We start from the raw sequence: 24,713 nt of genomic DNA, 5'->3' as shown, positions 1-24,713 counted from the left end.
TCACAAGAGACCCGAAAGAGAAGACAATGCTAAATAAAGTCGTAGTTTTTGCTATTTTTTGAACCAAAATGTATTTTCGATGCTTCAAAAAATTCTAATTTACCCTCTGATGTCACTACTTTGATGATGTTTTTCTTACCTTTCTGGACATGGACAGTAAACCGTACAAACAGTTTCAATGGAGGGACTGAAAGCTCTCGGACTAAATCTAAAATATCTTAAACTGTTTTCCGAAGATGAACGGAGGTCTCACGGGTTTGGAACAATATAAGGGTCATTACTGACATCATTTAGATTTTTGGGTGAACTAACCCTTTAATTATGTTAGTTCACTCATTTTTTTTCAAATAGCACACACGGTTCGTTTATATGCACAAGAACATGGCCATAATAATATTGAGATTTTAAAATAAAAGCACCCCCATCCACATTCAGAATGACAACACACTCTCATAAGAAAGAAAATGTCCCAGTTTGGCTCAGGACTCGAATCGTTAGTAATCAATACAGTGTGCAGCACACTCTCAGGCTGCACGCCTCGCTGGCTCGTAACGAGAGACACGGGGGGAACAACAGGGACATATTTCATCCACACCGACTCCTCTTAAACTAATATTTTAGCTATGCGCTGATGTTTTTCATCCCCAGAAGAGACTTATCCGCTGAATTCTTCTCCGCGATTAATTGAATGCCGCTCTAATCATGTAACATCAGACTACCCACCGTGGCCCATCATGGCACACGCACACCACGGGAGAAGTTTGCCCACAATATCTGTCCTGTCGCACTGATGGCTATGTGGATTGTACCTGCCCTGCCCATAGTGCTCCCTTTGTACCGCGGTGCATGCTGGGTGCCGTGCAGCCCCTGTTCACGGAGGGACACGGAGAGTGAATGCTCGCAGCGCCAGACCCGCTCAGGTCGGGTTTCTCCGGGATCGCACTACGTCTGCGGGGTGATTTCTCTGCCCGAGGTATTGCTCTGTATCGCTGCATCGGAACCATACAAGAGCGGGCCATGAGGACTTCTCCCAAAAACAGAAGCTGCGAAGTTTACAGCGTCTCTGGTTTGGGAGCCTGCGCCCCCGCCGGTGCACCTGCACAGGTAAGAGACCCTCCATCAGAGAATTCAACACACACTGTCATGATGCTTCTGGGCACTTTTGGCATCTTGTTTTCATTAAAATGGAACAAAATGGATTTATTCTTACATATAAAATACGATTCGTTCTGTTGTGTGAAAATAGACGATAGAAATACATTTAGAAATGCACAAATCATATCTTATTGTAAGTTAGTCATAGCTGTTGCAAATGCAGGTCTATAAATTCTGTGCAAATCTTTGTGAGTGCAATACAAGTACAAGTTTATTCGTTTTTGTTTTTTAAGACAAGCTTGCATGGATGTTACAAAATCAAACTATACTTAGATTATATATGAAATTATACTTTTTCAAAATTGACTTGTTCTTTCAAAGGTCTTTCAAACTGCTGTCACATGGTGATCATATGCATCTGTGGTTCCATGCAGAACATTTAACCATTTCTACTGACGCTTTCCATTCTTTCAAAAGGTTCTTTAAAGTGGAAGTTTCTTTAGATGTTCTTTAAACTAAGAAAAAATGTTTCCCACTAAAAAAAAAAAAAAAAAAAGCTATTCACTGAAATGTTATATGGTTAGCCTAAAATGGTTCTTCAATGGAATCACTGTAAAAAAAAAATAATAATAATAATAACCTTTTGGAATCTTTATTTTTGAGTTTCCCATTTCCAATTGGTTAAACTGACGTGTTACAACACTCTCTTCTGTACAAATTTACAATAGGTATTTTAAGCTAATTTCAGCTGTGTTAATGAACTGAACCCTTTTATTTTGACCACCGGGTCACCTGTGTCTAAACATTGGTCTTGATAGTCTCATGAATGTGCTTGTCAAAGATGGAGTGCTGACACCGCTGAGAGGGGCCGTGGGAAAGCAGACCCTTAAATGACACTTTGTGCGACTCCACAGGGGAATCCCACCAGGATATCCTAGTTCCACGACCCCTTCCTACTAATGAAAAGATGTTTAGAATGATGCGGCAGGAAGCCAATTAAATACGACACATAGGGTGTTCTAGGGTGACAGAAAGGTTGCGATAGTGATCATGTAAGAGTAGTAGGTCAATGCTGTCTCAAAAAGTGATGTAAGGCAAATTTCTCCACTTGTGTTTAGGAGGACTTTGTGACGAAACCCACCCAGATGTCAAGTCCATCTAGCAGCGAGTCTGACATCAAGAGCCCGATGGGCAAGAGAGTGAATTGCAGGGTATGGAGTAAGTGGGCATTGAGAGCCTCCCCCCTCCTCCCTCTCTCGGCTGCCATTGCAATGACTCTCCATTTCCTTGCATGTAAGTTAAGACCCTGTGCTGTAGAGGAATGCTGAGATTATGATCTGGTATGTTCCAGTATAGCTAGTCAAGCCTCTCATCCTTGGCTGTCCAAGGAGATTCTTCAAGAGGAGCTTGAATACTTTTTTTTTTTTTTTGATAGACTACACATAAACACTGAGCTGCTGGATATGTTTTTAAATACATATGATATATGTGATCCCCCAAAATCCAGTGAAAACAGTAATATTGTGAAATATTAGTACAAATTAAATGAACTGTTTTCTACTGAAATATATTTTAAACTGTAATTTATTCTTGTGATGGCAATACTGAATTTTTAGCCATTCTCCAGACTTGACTTTATTGTTACATGATCCTTCAGAAATCATTATAGTATTCTGATTATTTTTTTAGTTTTTATTACCGTTATCAGTGTTGAAATAATTTGTGCTGCTTAATAGTTTATATAAAAGTTTGTGTTTACATAATATATTTGGGTGTACTGTGTGTATTTATTTATATATAAATACACACACATGCATGTTATGCATGTACACATTTAAGAAAATGTGTTTTGCTTTTTTCTATGTTTTATATATATATATATATACGCATTATTATTTTAAAAATATATGTACATGTATGTGTGTGTATTTATATATAGTATACATAATAAATATATACAGTATACACACATATATATTATGTAAAAACAAACTTTTATTTTGGACGTGATGAATCATGATTAATCACTTGGCAGCCTATTTTAGTTTTTCACAACTTTTTTGTGAAATATTTAGCTTGAAAAGTATCTGTATGCTTATGACTTTAAGTGTAATATTTAGTAAAGTAAATTTTTTTTTTTTGCTTTAAGTAAATATCTTCTTCTTATAAGTGTTCTTGTTCCCACAGCCTCTCCATCGCTCTCAGTGTTCTATCTTGGAGGAAGCATCGAGTTCTCCAACCTCAGCTTCTCTCCAGACCTGGCAGACCCGTCGTCTACACAGTTCCGCCTCCAGTCTCAGGCGCTAAGCCATTATGTAAGCATAAACATACATAAGAGTCTCTCTGTGCCGCCCTCGGCAACAAAGCCGGTTTCTCCGTGATCTCTCCGGAATGCGGCCGCTCTCCAGAGACCACTCAAGGAACGATGCTCGGCCCTGGCACTTTCAAACGCAAAGTCCGCCAGAGCTGCAGGTCCAGTGGTGCGCTCGTCCCTCATTGTCATCCTTTTAAATGTAAAGCAGGCTCTGCTGAGCCTTCGGCCACTCTGTGGCCCTCTTAAATGTAAAGCCAGCTGTAACCAGAGCCAGGCTCGGTGTGAGGTGGTGCGGTGAGACCGACTCCCAGAGGACTGCAGCTTTTCAGGGCCGAGGACAAGAACGGTGTTTGTGAGAGGGACAGGGCCCAGGCAGACTGAGTGAGAGGAAGATCAGTCCTTCAATAAAACATTGTCTGTGGGCTTCCTCTCACACAATCAGATGCACTGTACCTCTTTGCTGAGAGGCTGCAGCCAGCGGAGAAAAGAAAGGTAGACCAGGGGACAGAGTAGACCAGGAGAGAGAGAGAAAGTAAGGATTTAGGGCACCGAAAGAGAGCACAGGAAAGTCAGTATCATGGGAAGGGTTGGCATTTGTGTCTGCATTAGGCATGAGATTAATGGAGGCCAATGAGGAACCCGGCCAAGTGTGGCTTTCTCGTCTGGGCGCGATGCTCTAATTAGCCTAAATGTAGCCAATGTAATCCCATTTAATAGTGAGCGAATCCGATTGTGAGAACTGATGGCCTGCAAGTGTGCACTCTTGCTCTTAAAACTAGTTCTAAACCCGCCGCCCGCCCCTTCCATCCAGCACTTCGGGATGACATTGAGCTCCAGACAATGGCGCTGTTGTTGCCCAAAGCTCTTGTTGCTCAAAGCCAATCGCACAAGAACAGTGCTTTTGTGCCAAGGCTGCAGGTCTAGCCTGGGCCACTGATGTCTCACCTTCTTCAATGATGTCACGCCTTCCGTAGTTCTGATGTCACTGAGACGTCTCAAAATACTGTTGATACCCGGCGGGAACTTCATGACCTTGGTAGATGTTATCAGGGGTTTGTTTACAGCTTTCAGAAATAGTTTGAGAATGGAAAGAGAATGGCGGCTGTTTTTTCTCATGGTAATTTTTCTTTATCATCTCTTTCCTTCCTTTCCGTTGATGTGCCGTGGATCTAAGTTCTCAGACTTGTATGATTCTTCACCATGGAGCACATATTACCAGCACTCAGGAATTATTGCATTTAGGTGAGTCTGTACATGAACACAAATATCACAGTATGTTTATAATCTACATTAAATTTAGCCTTTTTTTTAATCCATTTCATTTGTGCAAGCACACAAAATAATTTCTGATTGGCTAAAAAGTGCCCACATCTCTATTTTCTTTTTAATTTATTGCTGTTTAATTTTGCACTGACAGTTGGGATTTCTCAGGACATCTGCTCTGTTGCAGTAATATCAGTCCGATAGCAAGAAAATTGTATGCCCTTTTTTTAATAAATGTCACTTACAGAACTTCTAATCAATGATCAAAAAGGAATAATAGAAAAACATAACAATTAAAAAACTATGACACCATTTTGAACATTCACCACAATAGTCAAGTGTTATTTTAGTGGTATTTCTGTTTATTTTTAAGGTGTCCTTGTTACATTGTAATTATACATTGAAGTAGTCAGTAATATTGATTAATTAAATGTACTTACTATATGGTTAGAGTTAGGTTTAGGGTTTGGCTCAGGGTAACTTGCATGTAATTAATGCATTAATGTTTGAAATTAGCATTTAGTAGTTTAGTAGGCAACCCGGTATCAATTAGCATTTAGCCAAAGCAACATTTAAATTTTTCTTCTAATGTGTACCAACTAACAGAAACTAGTTTTAGTTACCAACAATACTAAAATTGTCTTGCAGTATGTTCAGCACTTTATCTTATAGTCACAGCTGTTGCTCAAGTAGTAAATGTAATGTGTTTTACATTTCTTAACTGCCAGTCCTGCTCTAATGTGGTCACTCGAGGTCGTCTGCTGTACTCAGTGCACTGGTTTCTCTGTAGTCTTTCAGTGATGGCACAGCATACAAATAGCCTTTATTCTCTGCTCCGGTGCCATTCAATGCTATATGAAATGTGAAGAATACTACTAAGTGTGTGTTTTTTCTTGTAGCTTTGAATGCAGGTGTTGTTCGGATGACCTGATCAGGCATTATTCCACCTGATCCGGCATTATTCCACCTGATCCTGTTCAAAAGTGCACTTAATAAGCTTCCATGTACAAAATTTGGGATCAGTAATAAAAAAAAAATAAAAAAAAGAAGAATACATTTATTCATGTTACAAAAATTTTGCTTTTGTTAAATTAGGCTATATTTTAAAATACATCATATAAACAGTTATTATATTTCAGAATATTACTGTTTTACTGTATTTTAGCATCTAAATGTAAATAAATGCTTCTTTGGTGAGCATGAGAGACTTCTTTGAAAAACATTTAAAAACATTACCAACCCCAAACTTTTGAACAGTAGTGTAAGTGTAATGCCTCATTGCAACTGCACAAACTTAGTAATCATTTACACAGCATTTATTATTTGTGGGTTTCTATCTCATGCATTTGGAACCTGTTAATATATGCATTCCCTCAATTGATCTCAATTCAAAGCCTATAAACCCATCTTGTTAAAAGTCATGTGTCCTGATGACAGTGAAGGAGTGGAAGGTCTTTGTGTCTACTACTGGAGTAAATTCTCTGCTCCTCCCGCTATTGCTGAGGAACTCCGGAGAGTGAACCCATCCCGGTTGCAACGGCGTCTACCTGGAACCAACAAGGTCCTTTTTAGCAGAAACGAGGAGCGCTACTACATGGAGAGGGACGAGGACACACTGCGTCTGCTGGGTTAAGAGCGTTTTGATCCCTCTGTTTATGTCTTTTCCAAAGTAAGGAAAAGATCTTAACGTATATTCCTGTGTGTGCAGGTTTGAATGCAGATAACGGTGGTGATTCTGAGGATGACGACGATGAAGATTCTGATGACAAAGCGGACAAAATAAAGAACCCAAACTCTTTACAGAGTGGCAAGTGGCAGTTGGGGCTGCAGGGTACAACCATAATACACTGTAAAGCCTGTTGAGTTTACTCACATGATTTATGAACACTGACTCACTTGAGTTGCCAAACGTTGGTTAAACTAAGCTCTTCTGTATCCTCCATGATACATCGTACCACAAGTGAAGAAACACACAAGTAAGCCATGTGTAGGTAAGGCAATTCAAATGCAACCATGTCCCATTAATCCTCTGAGTAAACTCTGCATGCAAGTCCTTCCACCAGGCAGGTTTTACAGTGTACTATCACTATTATATTATCATTCTGTCATGACAATTCCTATACAGTCAGTATATTGGTTGTATTCTTGATTTATTCACTTATTTTGACCATGTCTTACTCTCATATGCCTAACAGCCATGTCTTTTGACCTGTACGCTAAGTATGGAAACAATCGCACACTCAGTCTTGTCAGTCCGAAGAAGCCGTATTACCAGTGGAGGCTTCGGGTGCCGTCCGGTCACGTCGTGCGACTTGTCATTCTCACACTTCAAGGGGCGACACCAGGAAGCTGCTCTGCCAACAAGCTGTCTGCTTATGATTTCCTACTGCCGCTTCAGAACAAGATCATCGCCAGGTAGATGGGACAGCAGAGAAAATCCGTTTTTGTCCATTTGCATCTTTCTACGTTTCGGGGTTATTGATTGAATTACAATACTTGGAGGGTTAGTTCACCCAAAAATGAAACATTCTGTCATTTACTGTCAAAGCAAAGCTATTTGTGATCTTGGATCACAAAGAAAGATATTTTGTAGAATCTCCAATACTTTTTTAATGATGGACACAATTAAAGTTCTAAACGTGGCAAAAAAAAGCTCCCTAAAAGTGGTCCTTTTGTTTTATTTTTATTTATTTATATATATTTTATTTAAATTGTTTTCTATTTGAATATATTTTAAAATGACATTTATTTCTGTGTCAAATTACACTTCAGAAATCACTTTAATATGTTTGAATCATTTCTTACGATTATCGAATTTAAGTTGATCTGCTTAATACTTTTGTGGAAACCTTGATAAATTTTTTTACAGGTATCTTTGTTAAATAGAAAGATTTCTTGAAATAAAATCCTACTGACCTCAAACTTTTGTACATTATTGTATATTTCAAGTCTTCTGAATTCATATGTTTGTAGCTCTCAAATACGGTATCGTTTAAATTCAAATATGCCGCATCATGACGTTGCACAACAGGTTTGATGTCAGTGGCCAGACATGTGAGCGTGATACATGGTGTGATTTAAAATCAAATACCATCAGAAATCCAATTTAAGCATACACATAAAATAATCTTTACTCAATGCATAAATGCCGTTTTATTTTTGTTTTTGGACTCTCATTGTCAGAGTAAATTTGGCTAAACATCAAACAACATCTCTCTTCTTCCCAGATGGTGTGGTCTGCCAATATCAGGAACCTCTCCTGTGATGAAACTGACATCTTCTGGAAACGTCATGCTTGTCACATTTTCTTTCAATCGTCAGAGGCAAGGAGCCATCTTCAAAGCTTATTTCCAAGCTATACCCAAAACCGGTGAGTGAATTAGCAGTCAGCATGAGATGCTATAATGTTAGCCATTATTCTGTTCAGGAATCTTCGGTTCTATGTCACTGTTTCTGCAGAGTGTGGTGGTTTCCTCACTGCGTGGAACGGCACGGTGACGTCCCCTTACTACCCTGCCTACTACCCTCCAAATGTGGACTGTAACTGGAAAATCAGGGTGAGCTAAGGCTAAAGGCTTTCCTAGGTATCCCATGAGCCTCCTCCCAAGTGCCCTGTGAACCCCATTCAGAGGCCTGGGATGCTCCCTCTTTGAGATGAGGAGCACAGGGTGGCTGCTGCTTTGTGTAAGAGTGTGTCCGTTGAGAGTCTGCTTTCTCTTTTAGGCTCCTTTGCCGGGATACCTTCTCTCCGTGACCATTGTGATGCTAGACATTCAGGATTCACCGGCCTCAAGCACCTGCGAAAAAGATTGGTTGGAAATAGGCGGCGTAAAGTGAGTGTCGTGTTATTCATATATTCATGACTAGAAAACAGACTTAAACTTTCCTATACGGGCATGTCAGATGTTTTTACTGAACTGCTGGCATATTTGTGTGCATGAGTTTTTCTTACGCTTTCACAGACTTTGTAACCCAGTTGGGGACAGCAGCAGGAAGAGGATCTACTCTTCACCCGTCCTGCTGCATTTTCACTCGGATGAGTCTTTGACCCATAAAGGTTTTTACCTGATCTACAGGGCCTTCTCTCCTGAAAGCGGTGAGACCTTTATGATGTTTCTTGAAAAGGCATATTCAAGTTTTTTTCCCCCGTTAATTTGTAAAGTAACTTGATTAAAATTTTTGTTTTGTTTCGACTGTTTCAAAAGGATTCTAGTTTCAATATGAAATGTGTGTAACCACTTTAAAATTGCGGTCAAACAAAAAGTAAAAAAGAAATGAATCATACAAAGATATCATAATTTTGACAATCTAATAAACTGACTAACTGCAGTGAAATATTTTCTAAAAAATAAAATTCTTAATCTTTCATGGTATTATTTTATAAAGATTATAAAGAGTTAATTGAATCAAAACACAAATGTACACTTCACTAATTCTGCTTTTTCTCCCATATTAGCATGTCCGAGGCAGTTCCGCTGTGGAGATGGCAAGTGTATTCCTCTGAGAAAAGTGTGTGATGGAGAGAAAGACTGTTCTGATGGACGAGATGAGGCCAAATGCAGTAAGTGCATGAGTTCGGTTTTCCATACATTCTTTTCAGCCAAGCATTGTTGTCTTATTTATCCCTGTTCTACTTTGCCATTAGACACGTGTAAACCAGGAGAAGTGTATTGTATGGGTCAGTGCAGACCAAACAGCCAGTGTAACACTGCATGTGATGACAGCAGTGAAGAGAACAACTGTGGTAAGAGTGTCTTTTAATTAATCCTTAAGAAGACTTAATACTTCAGCATGCACAATTCTGCATTCACTGATACTCAGAGATGTCTATTTTAATTGCTACAGACGTGTGGAGAGAGTTTGTGGTAAGACCTGCCTACGTTTCAGTGTGTTTGTGTGTGTGTGTGTGTGTGTGCGTGCATGTGCATGTGCACACATAAGTCACTTTTAAATTAAGCAGCTTTCTGTTGTTCAGTGATGCAAAGTTGCTTGACTAACTTGAACATGAGCGAAATCTGCGTGGGGAACTTTTAACTCAGAACTCCCATTTGCAGATTCCTTTTGAAATTTCACCAAGCAATGGTAATTATGACCAACAACTTATTTGTTCGTCCAACTCATTTCTTTTTCATTTCGTGTTCAATTTGCCCACTTTTTAGGAGGTAAATGCTTCCATATGTGCCCAAACAAAATCTGCCTCCCCAAAGCCTCAGTGTGTGACGGGATTGTGGACTGCAAAGACCGCAGTGATGAACTCAACTGCACAAGAGCATGTGAGTAAAACCCACTTTACCTACAATTCTGCTATATTTTGTCATTATTCCTTGCTTAATGGACCAAAAATGCATTTGGACAATCAAATCATATGGATTTCAGTATGAACACATTCATAAAAAAAGCAAATGGCACAATCAGACAGAAAACTGTGTGAAATCTTTTTATGGTCCTATGTCCTCTAGTTCTTTCATTTGATCAGCGATGCTGAATATTCTGTCTCTTGCAGTTTCTAAAGGATGCTCTCCTTCCTCTTTTAAATGTGCCAGTGGAAAGTGCTTGAGTAAGATCAATCCGGAGTGTGACGGCATTAAAGACTGCAAAGATGGTTCAGATGAGTTGCGCTGTAGTGAGCATTCTCATAGAATTACATATTCACATCAAATTTATTATTAGAGGCAGTTACATTTTTCTTGCAAGTAAGATTCTTGGCTTGCATAACAAATCCTACAAATGTCATGCTGTGCATGTAGGTTGTGGCACGAGGCCAAGGAAGAGGGCAAAGATTGTGGGTGGAACGGATGCCCAGGCAGGCTCATGGCCATGGCAGGTCAGCCTTCAGATGGAGCGTTATGGTCATGTGTGCGGGGCATCTCTGGTGGCCAGCCGCTGGCTTGTCTCTGCAGCTCATTGCTTTCAGGACTCGGATGCAATCAAGTGAGGTTTTATTCAGGCACATGCACTACTGTTTGGGGTCAGTATTCATTTTTGGAAGATTTGACTTTTACTCAGCAAGGATACATTGAATGTATCAAAAGTCATAGTAAAGGCATTTATAATGTTACAAAAGATAAATACTGTTCTTTTTAACTTTTTATTCATTAAAGAATACTGAAAAAAAATAATTGAAAAAATGTTTTGGCAGGTATTCTGATGCGCGATCATGGAGGGCCTACATGGGCATGCGGGTTATGAACTCAGTCAGCAACGCAGCGGCCACCAGACAAATCCGTCGCATCGTATTGCATTCACAATACGACCAATTCACCTCCGACTATGACATCGCTCTTCTAGAACTAAGCGCCCCTGTCTTTTTCAATGAGTTGGTACAGCCCATCTGCATTCCTGCCTCCTCTCACGCCTTCACCTCGGGAACCAGCTGCTTTGTCACTGGATGGGGGGTTCTGTCAGAAGAAGGTATGACACGTTGTAGAAACTCATTCAGAACAAACAATTACTTCTTGTTGAGCTGAAGCAAGACAACGTTAGCAACACTGTCTTGAAACACATGATTCATACGATGACTAAAGGTGAGAAAAACGCATTCTAAAGAAATCATCTTTGATCACACCCACTGAAAAATCCCCCAGGATCCCCATTGAAACGGCAAAGATTTCCTTCACATTTCCATGGTTCACAGAAGCGGAGGTCATCATAGTTGGGTTTAATGCCATGGTTATATAACACAAAGATAGTGTTATAGATGTACTTTAAATAAAAGAAAATGTAATTTTTTTTTTTTATATATCCATACAAATTTCATTGGTACTTATATATTTGCTATAGAGATCTTATTTCAAATGATTTTAAAACTCATGCCTGACTAGTAAGAAATACGTTTATTTTTATATTTGAAATATTTTTTATGTCTGTAAACTTTAACGAGCAGAAGGGTTTCAGAAGTAAATCAGATTAAAGAAGCCTAAACACCATTTAATGTCATAACATGCAATGTTTCCATCTAAAAACTTTTGATTTCAGGTGAATTGGCCACATTGCTGCAAGAGGCCACCGTTAACATCATCAATCACAACACTTGTAATAAAATGTATGACGATGCGGTCACTCCCAGAATGCTTTGCGCCGGAAACATTCAGGGAGGAGTGGATGCTTGTCAGGTTAGTGTGTGCTTTTGTGCTCGCTGCTTGTCGATGTTCACCGTTCATATATTCACATCTATGTTCGCACAGGGAGACTCTGGGGGACCTTTAGTGTGTCTGGAACGTGGCCGGAGGTGGTTTCTAGCAGGCATCGTGAGCTGGGGTGAGGGCTGTGCCCGACAGAACCGGCCTGGAGTTTACACACGTGTCATTAAGTTCACAGACTGGATTCACCAGCAGACGAAAGGCCAGGTGTGACTTACACACACACACATATATTTACACCAGAGAATGGGTGATTGGCCCAAACTCAGTTGCTTGTGATCGAGGTGCCCAGCTCTCATGGTGCCCAGACACACAGCAAACATCAACACCTCTGCATCGGAAGCAATTTCCCACCAATTCCTGTTGCTCAGCGTTTGAAACCTCTACCCACGGTCTTCCAGAAGCTTCACTCCCTTCTTCATGCCCCAAACTCATAAGAACCACCTACAAACCAACTGTATTCTGTAAAGCCTCGACAGTGGACTAATAGTGTAGAGACTGAGGGGATTATTTGCAGTGGAAAGAGTTCTCTTGGTAAGATTTGTGTTATTTGCATACAGTGGCTTAATATTAGTTTTCATTCATTTATTCATGTTAAAGGATTTTTTTTTTTCATTGTTTAAGAAGGATATAAACCCTCCACTTCATGTTCCTTATCAAATATGTTCAACTGTGAAACTGATTGCATGTCAGAAATAATGACCAACATGAATTTTAGTCATTATTGTTACTGTTTTGTATGTTTTTGTAGGGTTTTTTTGTTATCACAAAAATGATTGGCTTCTCCCTTATTGGGCGAGAGCAGCAGCAGCCCTTCAGACTCTCTGCTGGTCATGATTTGACATTACATCTTACTCAGTACTTCCTTAGTTACACACACAATATTATCTGTATCCCTGAAAAAACAGATGCAAATGTCAAAACTGAGCTAATGTTGATACTTTTTATTAGATATATGAAAAAAATAGAATTATATTAAAAAGAGGTGCTACATTACTTCCACTCTGTGATCTGTTCCTATATTGAAGTGTGAAGTGTGTGAAGTGACATTCAGCCAAGTATGGTGACCCATACTCAGAATTTGTGCTCTGCATTTAACCCATCCGAAATGCACACACACAGAGCAGTGAACACAAACACACACACTGTGAGCACACACCCGGAGCAGTGGGCAGCCATTAATGCTGCGGCGCCCGGGGAGCAGTGGGGGGTTCAGTGCCTTGCTCAAGGGCACCTAAGTCGTGGTATTGAAGGTGGAGAGAGAACTGTACATGCACTCCCCCCACCCACAATTCCGTCCGGCCCGAGACTAGAACCCACAACCCTTCGATTGGGAGTCCAACCCTCTAACCATTAGGCCACGACTTCCCCTTGCATGTTTCAATGAAGTGTAAATCATCCCTAAAGTGTTTCTTTCTTATTTAATGTGAATATAATCATGGTTAATGTATATAATATATTTTAGATGTATGAAAACACAAACGAGTCAGTTGTTTATCCTAGACAGCAATAAGATTAAATGTTCAAATTGAGTTTTCTCTCCCAAGACCAATTATGTGAACAATTGTCTCATTTGTATCCGTTTTATTTCACCTGAGGAATTTTAGGAGAAAAATATGAGACAAAGGTGATACTTTAAAGCAATATAATGGAGGATACAACATAAAGAGCAGTATTTTAAAGCAAATGTCCTTGGTTTTATATTAATTACTCTTCTGTTCGTTAGTATTAACTTCCTGTTTTACTATATTAATGTGCAAGCAGCATAAACAAAATTTTCGTTGATGTTCACGAGTATCTATTTTTCCTCACTCCTAGTCTCTCTGAAAAAAACCCTCAGTTGTTTCCCCTCATGGATTTATTCTCCTCTTTTAAGGATTGCAAGGGTGGGATAACTTCACACAGCGTTGGATTTACCGCAATAAATTAGTTTATTTGTGATTTGATTGATGAAGTGGAGGAAAGACACAGGAGCTGTGCTGTACATCGGGCTGTAGGTCACGTCGGTCGCGCGGGATGGGTGTGTCGATGAGCGTCACGGAAGCCCCGGTGGCAGTGGGAAATGAATAAATCCCAGCCCGCGGTCATAATGGGCAAGAGTTTAACTGGAATTCATGCGTGGTCCTCCGGCTTCAAGAGTTCATATACTCCGGACGATACCGAAGTTGATTGTAGTCCATGTGAAAGCAGGGGTTGAGGAGTTTGGTGTTTGTAAAGGTGCAGTGATTCTCTGGAGTACTGGATCTGCAGTGTTTCTTCATAGGTGTTCATATCCAAGCAAAGGACCTCAAGGAAGACCAAGAGAATGTTCGATATATTATTTGTGATGATATTTGGATTGTCAGGGCGTGTTCTGACAAAAGGTATGTGGAATGAAATGTACTTTTATCGTAGACTATCAGTTTTCATTCTTATTCATATTAAACATCATACAATTATTTTTCAAATACGCATGGTACTCCATTAATGCTAAAGGATGAAATAACATTTTGGGAATGCTTGAGGATGTGAGTGTGGCATTCCTTACAACAGCGCATCATTTGAGGAGACTTCCCTTCAATTTGGATAAACATACAAACTTGTTAGCATTTTCTTTTTTATTATTATTCATGCCCAGTTGTTAATAATGCGTGCTGCAAATACAAAATTATGCGCTGAACGAACGTAAATTGGCGCTGAATCAGATGTGTCACAATTAGTTTTTCCAATGCTATGGCAAGCTTGTTTAACATTTACATTTATAATTTAATCGAACTAGTATTTTTGTTACTAGGAGTATTTTCATTTTTATTAATATAACTGAATTCAATCTATACAATTAGTCACAATTGTCCAAACAACTTGTCTGAAAAGAATAGTTGATAGCTGAAACTGATATCCTTATACAATTTGATTTCTAAAATCACACATTGTTAGAGAAAAATGTAGTTAATTGTAACTATTTTTATTGGAATGCTATAATCCAACCATCTGGTTATATTATTGAATGAACAAGTGAAATGGAAATCAGAATAATTAATGAAAAATGCATATATAAAAAATAACAACAAACAAGATATGTGCAGAAATAGACAAAACTCATGTGAAAGAAACAATTATACAGATAGGATAATTAAAAAATATAATTGCTTATTAATAGTTAAAAATAAGTAGGCTACTAATATAAAAACATACGTTAGTTATAAGAAATAAATGCTAAATCGGCCTGCCATAGTAGGACAAGTTGTTTTGATAGTAAAGACCTCTCTGCTCTTACTTGGCTTCCTTTAATGTTTGGCCACGGTTGAATCAGAGAGGGCGTTATTTTTCCTGAGTGAAATGGAAGTTCTAATATAAATGACTTCGGGGTCATGACCACCGTGAGGCAGGAACCAGCGCTAATCAGGGTGTTATAGCTAAAACAGACCCAAGGGGAGGAAGCCAGGGGTGAAGCGATGTACTGTCTGCACTGCGTGATTATTAGTGCTTTATTGGTCAACAATTCACCACTTGCATCACAGGATGGAAAAATGAAATTGATTAATGGCCAAACATGTGTTTTAAGCATATGTACCATGCATGCTTGCTCAAAAGCATACAGTTATGCAGGGGAAATAATTTTGTAAAGTTAATCAGGACAATGCATTTTAGAAAGATTGCTAAAAAAGTGCTACAAACAAAATGCACTAATAAATCAATTTCAACTGAACAAAAATAATACACTATTTAAAAAAAAATGTAGTAAAGCAAATGAAATAATTATAATAATAATTGCATTTCCGTTTAGCGTATTCTTGTTAAAATTAAAGTTCTAGTTTGCAACAAAGAACCTTCTTATCAAGAAACGTTTTCCTTTTACAGTTCTTGAACTGGCTTTTTTTTGTGGTCAATAAAGTTAAGCAAAGAATAAAATTCCTTTATAGAACTTAAAAATGTTTCCTTGCCTTTAACCATTTTTTAAAAAATCATAATCTATTTAAATAACGAAAAATTTCAGTAGCCTATTTAATAGCTACTAATAATTTTTTGAATCAGTCTTCATAGATATGATGCATTTTTCTTCTTGTGATATTTAAGTTGTCACACAAGTAAAGACTGAAGAATTTAAGTTAATAAACACAAAAATGACGTAAATGCGTAGCGTTTCCGACACATTTATAACTCAAATTAAAATAATGCTTAAGTGCATGCAACATCCATATAATGTTTTTAAGTTCTGTATTTTTGTTCGTGTAACTGACCTTTCCTACGTGCTTCAGCCTTATTTGCTCTGGTTCATTAGCTTTTATTCAGATATGACGTGTAAGGTTTGTTGAATTTGGCAGGTTTTCGTGCCCTCATTAGTGGCAGGCGCTCCTGTTGGGGTTTCTGTAAGGGAACCTCAGCGTGTGGACCGGCTGATAACGAGCCTGTTTGAATCCCATGCGTGACTCAGGGTGGGAAAAAGTGCTTGACTCCTGCTTCCTTTTTTTTTTTTTGGACATTGTTCTAACTACAATACAATTTTAATATATAGACGGCACATGGCCTGCGCATAGCGTGTGAATAATGGCAAGGAAATTATGCTGGTTCGTGTTGTAGTGAGACGAGATGTTTAAAATCATATTGAATTATGTGACACCTTACTCACAGTTAAGTGTTTTTTTTTCTTAATTACAAAAAGAGATGAAAGCTGGAGTATGCGATGCGACCACTATTTTTGATTAATGTATTTGTGCTCACCATACATGTGATTCTGCATATGAAATAGGCCATTAATGTCACAGCATAACGAGGATATGGTAAATCATTTTTATAAGCCTGTTATTCAGTTCAAAATACTACGTCGTTACGTTCGATTTATGTTCCATTAGGGATCAGATGAATACAATTAAATGTATGCATGAATTTGTGTAGGCTACATATATTACAAGAAGATAACAAGAAAATATCTATATGCAAAGTTGAAAAATACGTTAGTATAATTATTCTAGACTAATAGATACAGAATTGTGTCACAAACTAAAGAAGAACAATTATTTTGATGATATTTCGAACTTAGTCTACAGCTGAGATTTTACGTTTATTTTATTTATGTACTTATTCACGGTAAAAAAATGAAAATATAAAATAATTGGTTGTGTTTCTTTTTATCATTATTTTTTATTAACATTATTATAAAAAAAAATTTAAAAACCACATTAATGTGATGTTTTCTGATGATTTATTAAATCTCTTTCACTTAATAAACATTGCCTTGTAAAGGATCTCAAGTATCTCTGAACAATACTCAACTGACCTTTAATAACAACCATGAAAAAGTTGTGCTGTGCTCAGAAGCAACTAAAATATAACTGTCAGTATTAGCAGGAGCTGGTATGTTTCTATAGCTTTAAATGGCTTAGTCCTATTTTATGTAAGTTCTACATGGACTCTTATCATCTAAATGTAAAATGTGGTAAATGTCACTCTGTAAAGCTTCACTGTATTTTATTCAGCAAACTCTAACATGCCTTTCTGTTTTCTATCTGAAGATACAGACACAAAAGGGAGGTTCAATTCTCCAGTGTTGGATGTTACTGAAAAGCAGCTTATTATAGAGAGAAATCAGACACTTCAGCTAAACTGCAGGTGAGTGATTTGTCATGGTTAAAGGAGGAAGAAATGGTTAAAATTGGATCCTGATTTTTTTGGATGAATGGGTTTATGATTAACAGAGGTGATACTGATTTTAGTAAGGAGGAATGTAGAACGATTGACGTTTAGATTGTAAAATGCAACTATTAAAGATAAAAAAAATTGAGTGGGGTCAAAATCTTAAGAGCACACTGGAGATCTGGCATATGTCATTTGATTTAAATCTTGAAATAAACAGAACACTTTGGGGCTTTAAATGTCTAAAGTATTTCAAAAGGTAATGGTCAATCAAATTTTTTAACATTACCTCCTTTGTACAAAAGGTCAAAAAGGTCAAAAGTGAATATACACAACAGTCTCTCAAATCATCCTGGAGAACTTGATCATCAGATTTTATCATCATCATCAATGCATTTGATGCTGTCATTAAAGCAAAACTAAATACAAAACAAACAAAAAAACCAACAAATCATAAGTCAATCATAAATCACGTTGACTGAGCTGGTAGTTTAGTAAAATGCAAAATAGAATCATTTTCATAAGTGGTCCCAAACTTTTTGGCTCCATTATATATTGATTACTGATAGTGACATGATGTACTTGGACCATTAGGTATAAAGTGCATTGTATAATCCAAACTTGATGTTTCAGGGGTCGGTGGGAGCTCCAATGGGTTTTGCCATCAGGCGTCCCGAAAGTCTACCACGGCACCCAGATAGAAAAGACTGTATGCGGGAAGAAAAATAACCAGTACTGCAGCCGCCTGACGCTCAGTCCTGCTTTAGCTCAACACACTGGCTCTTACCGCTGCAGGTACCGCCAAAAGCAGCACAAACAGGCCTCTGTGTACGTCTACATCAGAGGTAAGACGCTTCAGGTGAACGCTGGAACCCTTAAACCCTTTCTTTTCAGTGTATTTCCTTGAAATCATGTCTGCATTAAGTCTTAAACTATCATTTAATAGGTATACCAATTAAAACAAAGGATATTAATTTAAAATATGTATATAACTGCTTATCCAAAGCAAAAAAGATCATCCTAGGAGTCAGCACTATTTTGAATATAAAATGTCAGGTTTATTTGACAACTAAATTAGGAAGCAAACTAGAGAAGACAAAAAAATAATAAATAGTAATAGTGAATATTGAACTGAAATATCTCATTTAGCATGTTTTTACGTTTAAAGGCTGGAGATGAACACATGTAAAATGCATGGTGCACAAGCTAAGATATTGGGCGAATCTGTATGCTATGCTAATATCTCAGCTAACTATGACGGTAACTATAATGATAAAATTAATTATAAAGTTTTAATTATCACATTATTTTATAATGGTAATGACATAGAAACAATGTTGTTGGAATCACTTTCAAAATGTTTGATGTTCTAGCTGTTAAACGATAAAAACATTGGCAGCCAATCAAAATTCACTTGACTTTAAAATGCTTGAGCATTTAAAGTGGAACGTTAAATAATGTAACGTTATCGTCTACTGATTTTGACACTATAGTTGCGTTGTAGTTAGCATTAGGGGTGCTCTGATCACGAACGGCCGATCGTTAATGCGCATCTCATCAGTAAAGCCGGTTCTCTAATCAGCGGTTAATTCCATGAGGTGCGGATTTCACATAGAGCAGCTGTTACTACACAGAGCCGTTGTTAACTGAGAAGATGCACCAAAAAACGCTGAAAATGAAGTGGATTTGCACATAATCGGCCGATCGTGATCGGAGCACCCCTAATTAGCATTATAGTCATCGTTATTGGTGTAATCCGACCTTAAATAATTTTAAACAACATGTGATAAACAGGAATTGTAATGAGGTGCTAACGAGAGTACCCAATAAACGCTGGGATTACTTGTGGTCCTAGCAGAGACCCGATTTCCAAAGAGGACCAAATTTGTCACGACACTGGCCTCCGTTTAATAGCTTGGCCATCTCACTGACCATTTCTGTTGCTTAAGGCTAAACAGGAAACCTCAAGAAGCAAATAATACCTAAACACCATTTTTCTCTCGAGGCAACACATCCGACTAAGTGAGCGTCTGGCACGGATTCACACTGGCATTTAATGTGTTTTTCTCACACCGTAGACTGTCCTCTCTCACTTTTGACTAAATTGAAACGATAACTTTCATTTACGTGCTACCTCGAGGGGACAGAAATAGCCCCAGCTGTTGAAAGGCTCAGCTCTTGGGCAGCCTTTCCCAGGGTACCCAGCCTTATCTATCTCCCTCAGCCCGGCTGTCCGTATCCTGTGCTGCTCCGGGGGAGGGACAACTTGGAGACGAGGATAGAGGATGCGATGTCTCCTTGTGTATGTTTGTTGGGATGCGTGTCTGTACATGGGAGTGGGCACCTTAAGGGCATGCTGGGGCAGAAGAAACTCAGATCCTGCCTGGTCAGGCATTAAGGAAGGCTAAGAGGTGCCCCAGGTCACTAGGTGTGGCCCCCGCTTAGCCAACAAGGCCCCTGAGGACCATCAATCGCTCTTGCGACCATGTCTATTTAGCCTCACCCTGCATCCTTTATATTGAATCAAAGCACGACAAGGAAACATCCAACAGTCCTTTGGGTACTTTTGTTAAAATGTTCAGAGATTTTTTTCTGTTCCTTTAATAACACCAGAGCTTCGAACAATGGGGCGAGCAACACCCAAAGCCTTTCATTGCCACAAGAATATTGCAACTGGGGCGAAAGTGCAACAGAGAAAACAACAGAGAGAGAGCGTTTGATAACAAGCATGCATTCTCTCTGGATTTGTTGCTGACTCTAGATTGTTGTCAGCATCTACTGTTTGTATGCAGTGTCTGTTTTTTCCTGACCTCAGCATTGGTGTTTCAGATAGCCAGCAGCCGTTTGTAAAGATGCACTCGGAGATCCCAGATGTGGTGTACATGAAGGAGGGAGAGCCGTTGGTGTTCCCCTGCAGAGTCACAAACCCGGATGCCAAAGTCTTGTTGGTCAAGGAGAGTGTCTCAGCTGTGAGTCAAACAAATCATTTCATAAGACACATCAGCTTTCCCTCTTTCCAGGAACAAGAAATCTGTTTCTCAGCACTGAACAAAACATGTATGATGTGAGAGATCTAGATCTATTATTATGAAAGGGGTATTCATGACTTGTTGCTTTATGATGCTCTGTCTGATTGTTTTGGGACAAACTCATGTCTAAAGATTTTTTAATTATAACTGTTCGAGTGTTCAACAGACAATTTTTAACATCTCTCTGTCGTAAAAATAGAAAAAACAGCTCTATACTAACATTTCAAACCCAAAGAAAATCTTTTCTTCATTTAATTCTGAGCGTATGTGCATCCCAATTTCTGTATTTATGCACTATTTTGTGCCATTCTAGTGCAAGTAGTGTGGTCACAAAATTGCACTTTAAATACCCAAAAGATGCATTTAATAACAAAAAAAATAATGTATTGTGGAATGTTGGACACTTAATGCACTCAACCATCGAAGCTTTAATTATGTAGAGGGGGGGGGTGTTATCTAACTACGATTATGAATGAAAAAATATCCTTATGTAGTTCATACACTACACAGTTGAGTACACAGTGCATAAATACGTAGTGCGTAGGGTATCATTTGTGACACAGCTCGTGTGCGCTGCTTTTTTCATGTTCTTTACTTACATCACATTTGTAATGCCGTTAAAATCGCTATTTAACAAGAGCTTCTCTAAAGACCTTGTGTTCTATTATATTCAGCTCCGTTTGGCTCTATGAAAGGAAGAATGCACATCTACAGTGTATGTGTGTGTGTGTGTGCGCGCATTCTCTGTGTGAATGTGCGCAGCCACTACAGTAAACACATTGCAGTGTGCGCGCTTTCTAAGGACTTTGCTGCACTGGACTGAAAAAAAAGTGAAAGTGACGTGACATTCAGCCAAGTATGGTGACCCATACTCAGAATTTGTGCTCTGCATTTAACCCATCCGAAGTGCACACACACAGAGCAGTGAACACACACACACACTGTGAACACACACCCGGAGCTGTGGGCAGCCATTTATGCTGTGGCGCCCGGGGAGCAGTTGGGGGTTCAATGCCTTGCTCAAGGGCACCTAAGTCATGAAGGTGGAAGGTGGAGAGAGAACTTTACATGCACTCCCCTAACCACAATTCCTGCCGGCCCGAGACTCGAACTCACAACCCTTCGATTGTGAGTCCGATTCTCTAACCACTAGGCCAGAGCAAATTGGAGCAAATTGACGTGTGATGAATTGTTATTGCAAATAATCAGAAAAAGACAGATCATTAGTGCCAAGTACTTCTGTAGTAGGCTTTTCGTGCCAAATCCCTACTCTTCCACTGTCATACGTGGAGTACATCCTCTCACTCTCATTTACAAACTCTCCCTGTTCTTATCAAACAATCACCCCAGGTTATAAGGGCAAGTGTGCATCTCTTCGTGCCAGTTCGGATGTGTGTGTGTTCATGACGGCATGTGGAGGGGATGTACAGAAGTCTTTTTGGCACGGCATGACATGGATACTTTAAGCCGATGCTCAGAGTGAACGGCGCCCACAGCTTCCTTTTCTTGTTGGCACTGCACAAAGCCAAGGAGATGACGCCGAGACCACCTCACGCAGACTGATGTCTTCCACAGCTGGTGGCACGGACAGAGAGGAATGAAGGAATGAAGCTTAAAAAGATGGCTTGCTGTGTATTTATGTTATGATTAGATACACTACTACATCTCTGGAGACATAGAGTCCAAATATGGCAACAGAAGTCTCAAGAGGGTTTAAAAAAGGACTTAAGCATTTCAGGATGAATTTCAGATGAGAAGAGGAAACGGAAAAGAACAAGTTGACCAGTTCCAATGGCGCTGCCTTTGGCTCCACGCATGCAGGATGGAAACTGTTTTAGGATATGCTAGTGATATGACATCCCTATCCTCCCTCCTTGCTCAAAAAGGCACTACATTTCATTTCTGTTTGCTTTGTTTATGTCCTGCCGACCCTGCGCACAGATATTCAAAAAGTAAACGTGCTATAAATACAAGTTCTCCCCACCCTTCTCAAACTTGGACTGTCACACACTGGTAGAGTGTTTTTTTCCTGAGAGGATTTTGCACTTGGCAGTATATCTTTAATCTTGCACCTTTCGCGTAGGGAACAATACATAGGCTCTCGCCGAAGCTGTGAAAGTAGCCGCAGAGCCCTTCCAGAAGCTGACCTGAGGGCCTAGCCATAATGTCTATATCCTGTAGTAACAGGATGTGAGGAGATGGACTGGAGTCACGTTTCCACATCCTCGCCCTCCCTTCTTACGCATTGACCATAGAGAGGGATGTTGGTTACCTAAGACTTAGGTGGGACTAGTTAGTAAAGGTGAAGGGGGCACAATCTTTTACTTTACAAGTGTTCATAATTAAATCATATGATGTTTGCCCAGTAATCCTATTTTTGCTGAAATTGGTGCTGGATTTTTTTTAGCAGTATAGTTCCAGTGTTATTTGAGTATTTTTATGTACTATTAAGAGTATTTGTTAAGATTTTGAATTTGCATTTGATTACATATTTGTAATTTTTATTTTCGTTTTAGTTTGTTATAGTATGTGCTTTTTTCATACTTAAAATAACTATTTAAAGGGGTCCTATGATGTGATTTCAAATTTTCCTTTCTCTTTGGAATGTTACAAGCTCTTGGTGCATAAGGAAGATCTATAAGGTTCCAAAGACTAAAGTCTCAAATCCAAAGAGATATTCTTTATCAAAGTTAAGACTCTGTCACCCCTCCCCCCAAAACGGCTCATTCAAACACGCCCCCACATGTCTACATCACTATGTGGAAATATTTGCGTAATGACGCCCAAATGTTCACGCAAAGAAAGAAGACGTGGTTTCAGTTACTGCAGTTACTGTTGAAGCAGCCATGTCAGGGGGATACTGTGTGTATCTAGGCGAAAGCAAAAGCAATGTATTTGGCCTTTATTTGAATCTTTAAGATTACTTACAACAGAACAGCAACACATTTTATGGATGCCCGTTTTAGTGCCTAGGAGAGGAGGTAATTCAGAATTTGTTACGACAATCTGAGAGAGGCGGGGCATGTACAGTATTTGAAAAATAATATAATGTTTTTTGAACATTACAGCATGTCAACATATTCTGTTACACCAAATACACAAAATAATAATCTTTTAAAAAGCATCATATGACCCCTTTACATTACATTTTAAAATTGCATTTAGTCATTTAGCTGACGCTTTTATCCAAAGCGACTTGCAGATGAAGACAATCGAAGCAATAAAAATTATCAAAAAGAGCAATGATACTATATGTACTATGACCAGTCTAAGTTAGCTTAACACAGTACACATAGCAAGGGGTTTTAAATAATATAATAAATAAAAAGAAAACAGATAGAATCATAAAAGGATAGAGAAAGCTAGTGTTAGAGGTCTTTTTTTGCTTTTGTTAATTGTATAAGCTTTAGAAAGCTAGTTCATAGAATTAGAATAGAGAGTGCTAGAGTTAGAGCATTGGTCTCGGAGGACCACAGCTCTGCACGGTTTTGCTCCAACCCTAATCAAACACACCTGATCCAGCTAATCAAGGTCTTCAGGATTACAAACAAACTTCCAAGCAGGTGTGATTTGGAGCTGGTTGGAGCTAAACTGTGGCACCCCCTGGAATTGAGTTTGAGACCACTGAGTTAGAGGGTCTAATAAAGATGGAAGAGATGTGTTTATAGCCAAATCTTGAAGATGGCTAAGGACTCAGCTTCTCGGATTGAGTCCCACCAGGAGGGAACATTTAATTTAAAAATCCGTAAAAAGTGACTTTGGGATGGCATAATCAAGCGATGTTCACTTGCAGAACGCAAGCTTCTAGAGGGCATATAAGTCTAAAGTAATTAATTTATGTAAAGGGGTGCACAGCCAGCGGTGGTTTTGTAGGCAAACATCAATGCCTTGAAATTTATGCGAGCAGCTATTGGTGTGACGTGCATCCTTAAAAATGCTCATTAAAAATGTACCTTGCTGCCGCATTATGGATTAATTGAAAAGGTTTGACAGAACTGGCTGGAATCCTAGCATTGCAATAGTCCAGCCTGGAAAGAACAAGAGCTTAAACAAGGAGTTGTCCGGCATGTTCCGAAAGAAAGGGCTTGATCTTGTTGATGTTTAATAAAGCAAATCTTCAGCCTGGACAGTTTTAGCAATGTGGTCTGAGAAAGTCAGCTGATCATCAATCATAAGTCAATTAAAATCACAACTCAAAGAAAACATAATATTTCAGTTAATGAATACAGTTTTTTATATTTTTAAAAATAACACTGGTTT

General features: G+C 38.9%; 2 protein-coding genes across 7 annotated transcripts in view; both read left to right on the top strand.

The window, feature by feature from the left end:
• Positions 1-999: 999 nt before the first annotated feature.
• LOC113041937 (suppressor of tumorigenicity 14 protein-like) lies at positions 1,000-11,779 on the top strand. 3 transcript variants are annotated; one of them, XR_003275487.1, is made up of 17 exons: positions 1,000-1,104; positions 2,214-2,388; positions 3,283-3,410; positions 4,584-4,651; positions 6,110-6,300; positions 6,381-6,503; positions 6,868-7,087; positions 7,900-8,042; positions 8,132-8,229; positions 8,396-8,505; positions 8,635-8,768; positions 9,129-9,233; positions 9,318-9,416; positions 9,518-9,537; positions 9,832-9,945; positions 10,176-10,295; positions 10,420-10,558. XR_003275487.1 is itself a non-coding variant. In XM_026200525.1 (17 exons), the coding sequence occupies exons 1-17, from the start codon at positions 1,018-1,020 to the stop codon at positions 11,137-11,139; spliced, it is 2,427 nt and encodes an 808-aa protein (XP_026056310.1). In that variant the 5' UTR covers positions 1,000-1,017; the 3' UTR covers positions 11,140-11,779. The 3 variants fall into 3 exon arrangements, 2 of the variants coding, with proteins under 2 accessions (XP_026056310.1, XP_026056311.1); XM_026200525.1 differs by lacking the exon at positions 9,518-9,537 and adding an exon at positions 10,812-11,779 and having other exon boundaries at positions 10,420-10,603; XM_026200526.1 differs by lacking the exon at positions 9,518-9,537 and adding an exon at positions 10,812-10,941 and having other exon boundaries at positions 10,420-10,640.
• A 255-nt stretch (positions 11,780-12,034) lies between these two features.
• Positions 12,035-24,713, top strand: part of LOC113041936 (vascular endothelial growth factor receptor 1-like) — a 39,516-nt gene continuing 26,837 nt past the window's right edge. For 2 of the 4 annotated variants that reach the window (XM_026200523.1, XM_026200524.1), the window contains exons 1-5: positions 12,040-12,345; positions 13,688-14,174; positions 17,304-17,400; positions 18,058-18,269; positions 20,254-20,393. In XM_026200523.1, coding sequence (XP_026056308.1) covers positions 14,117-14,174; positions 17,304-17,400; positions 18,058-18,269; positions 20,254-20,393 — 507 coding nt within the window. In that variant the 5' untranslated portion in view covers positions 12,040-12,345; positions 13,688-14,116. Of the gene's footprint in view, positions 12,346-13,687; positions 14,175-17,303; positions 17,401-18,057; positions 18,284-20,253; positions 20,394-24,713 lie in introns of those variants that run through there. The other 2 variants (XM_026200521.1, XM_026200522.1) reach the window with 2 other exon arrangements.

Source organism: Carassius auratus, chromosome 24, assembly GCF_003368295.1.
Source record: "Carassius auratus strain Wakin chromosome 24, ASM336829v1, whole genome shotgun sequence".
Classification (NCBI taxonomy): Eukaryota; Metazoa; Chordata; class Actinopteri; order Cypriniformes; family Cyprinidae; genus Carassius; species Carassius auratus.
This window is presented reverse-complemented; position numbering and strand designations above follow the sequence as displayed.

What these genes read in the sequence shown, in the direction of transcription:
- LOC113041937 (XM_026200525.1), top strand. Translation starts at nt 1,018, where the DNA reads ATGAGGACTTCTCCCAAAAACAGAAGCTGCGAAGTTTACAGCGTCTCT. An exon ending in GACTCTCCATTTCCTTGCAT is followed by an intron (nt 2,389 to 3,282) that starts GTAAGTTAAGAC and finishes TTGTTCCCACAG; the next exon opens with CCTCTCCATCGCTCTCAGTG. An exon ending in CAGGACTCGGATGCAATCAA is followed by an intron (nt 10,604 to 10,811) that starts GTGAGGTTTTAT and finishes ATGTTTTGGCAG; the next exon opens with GTATTCTGATGCGCGATCAT.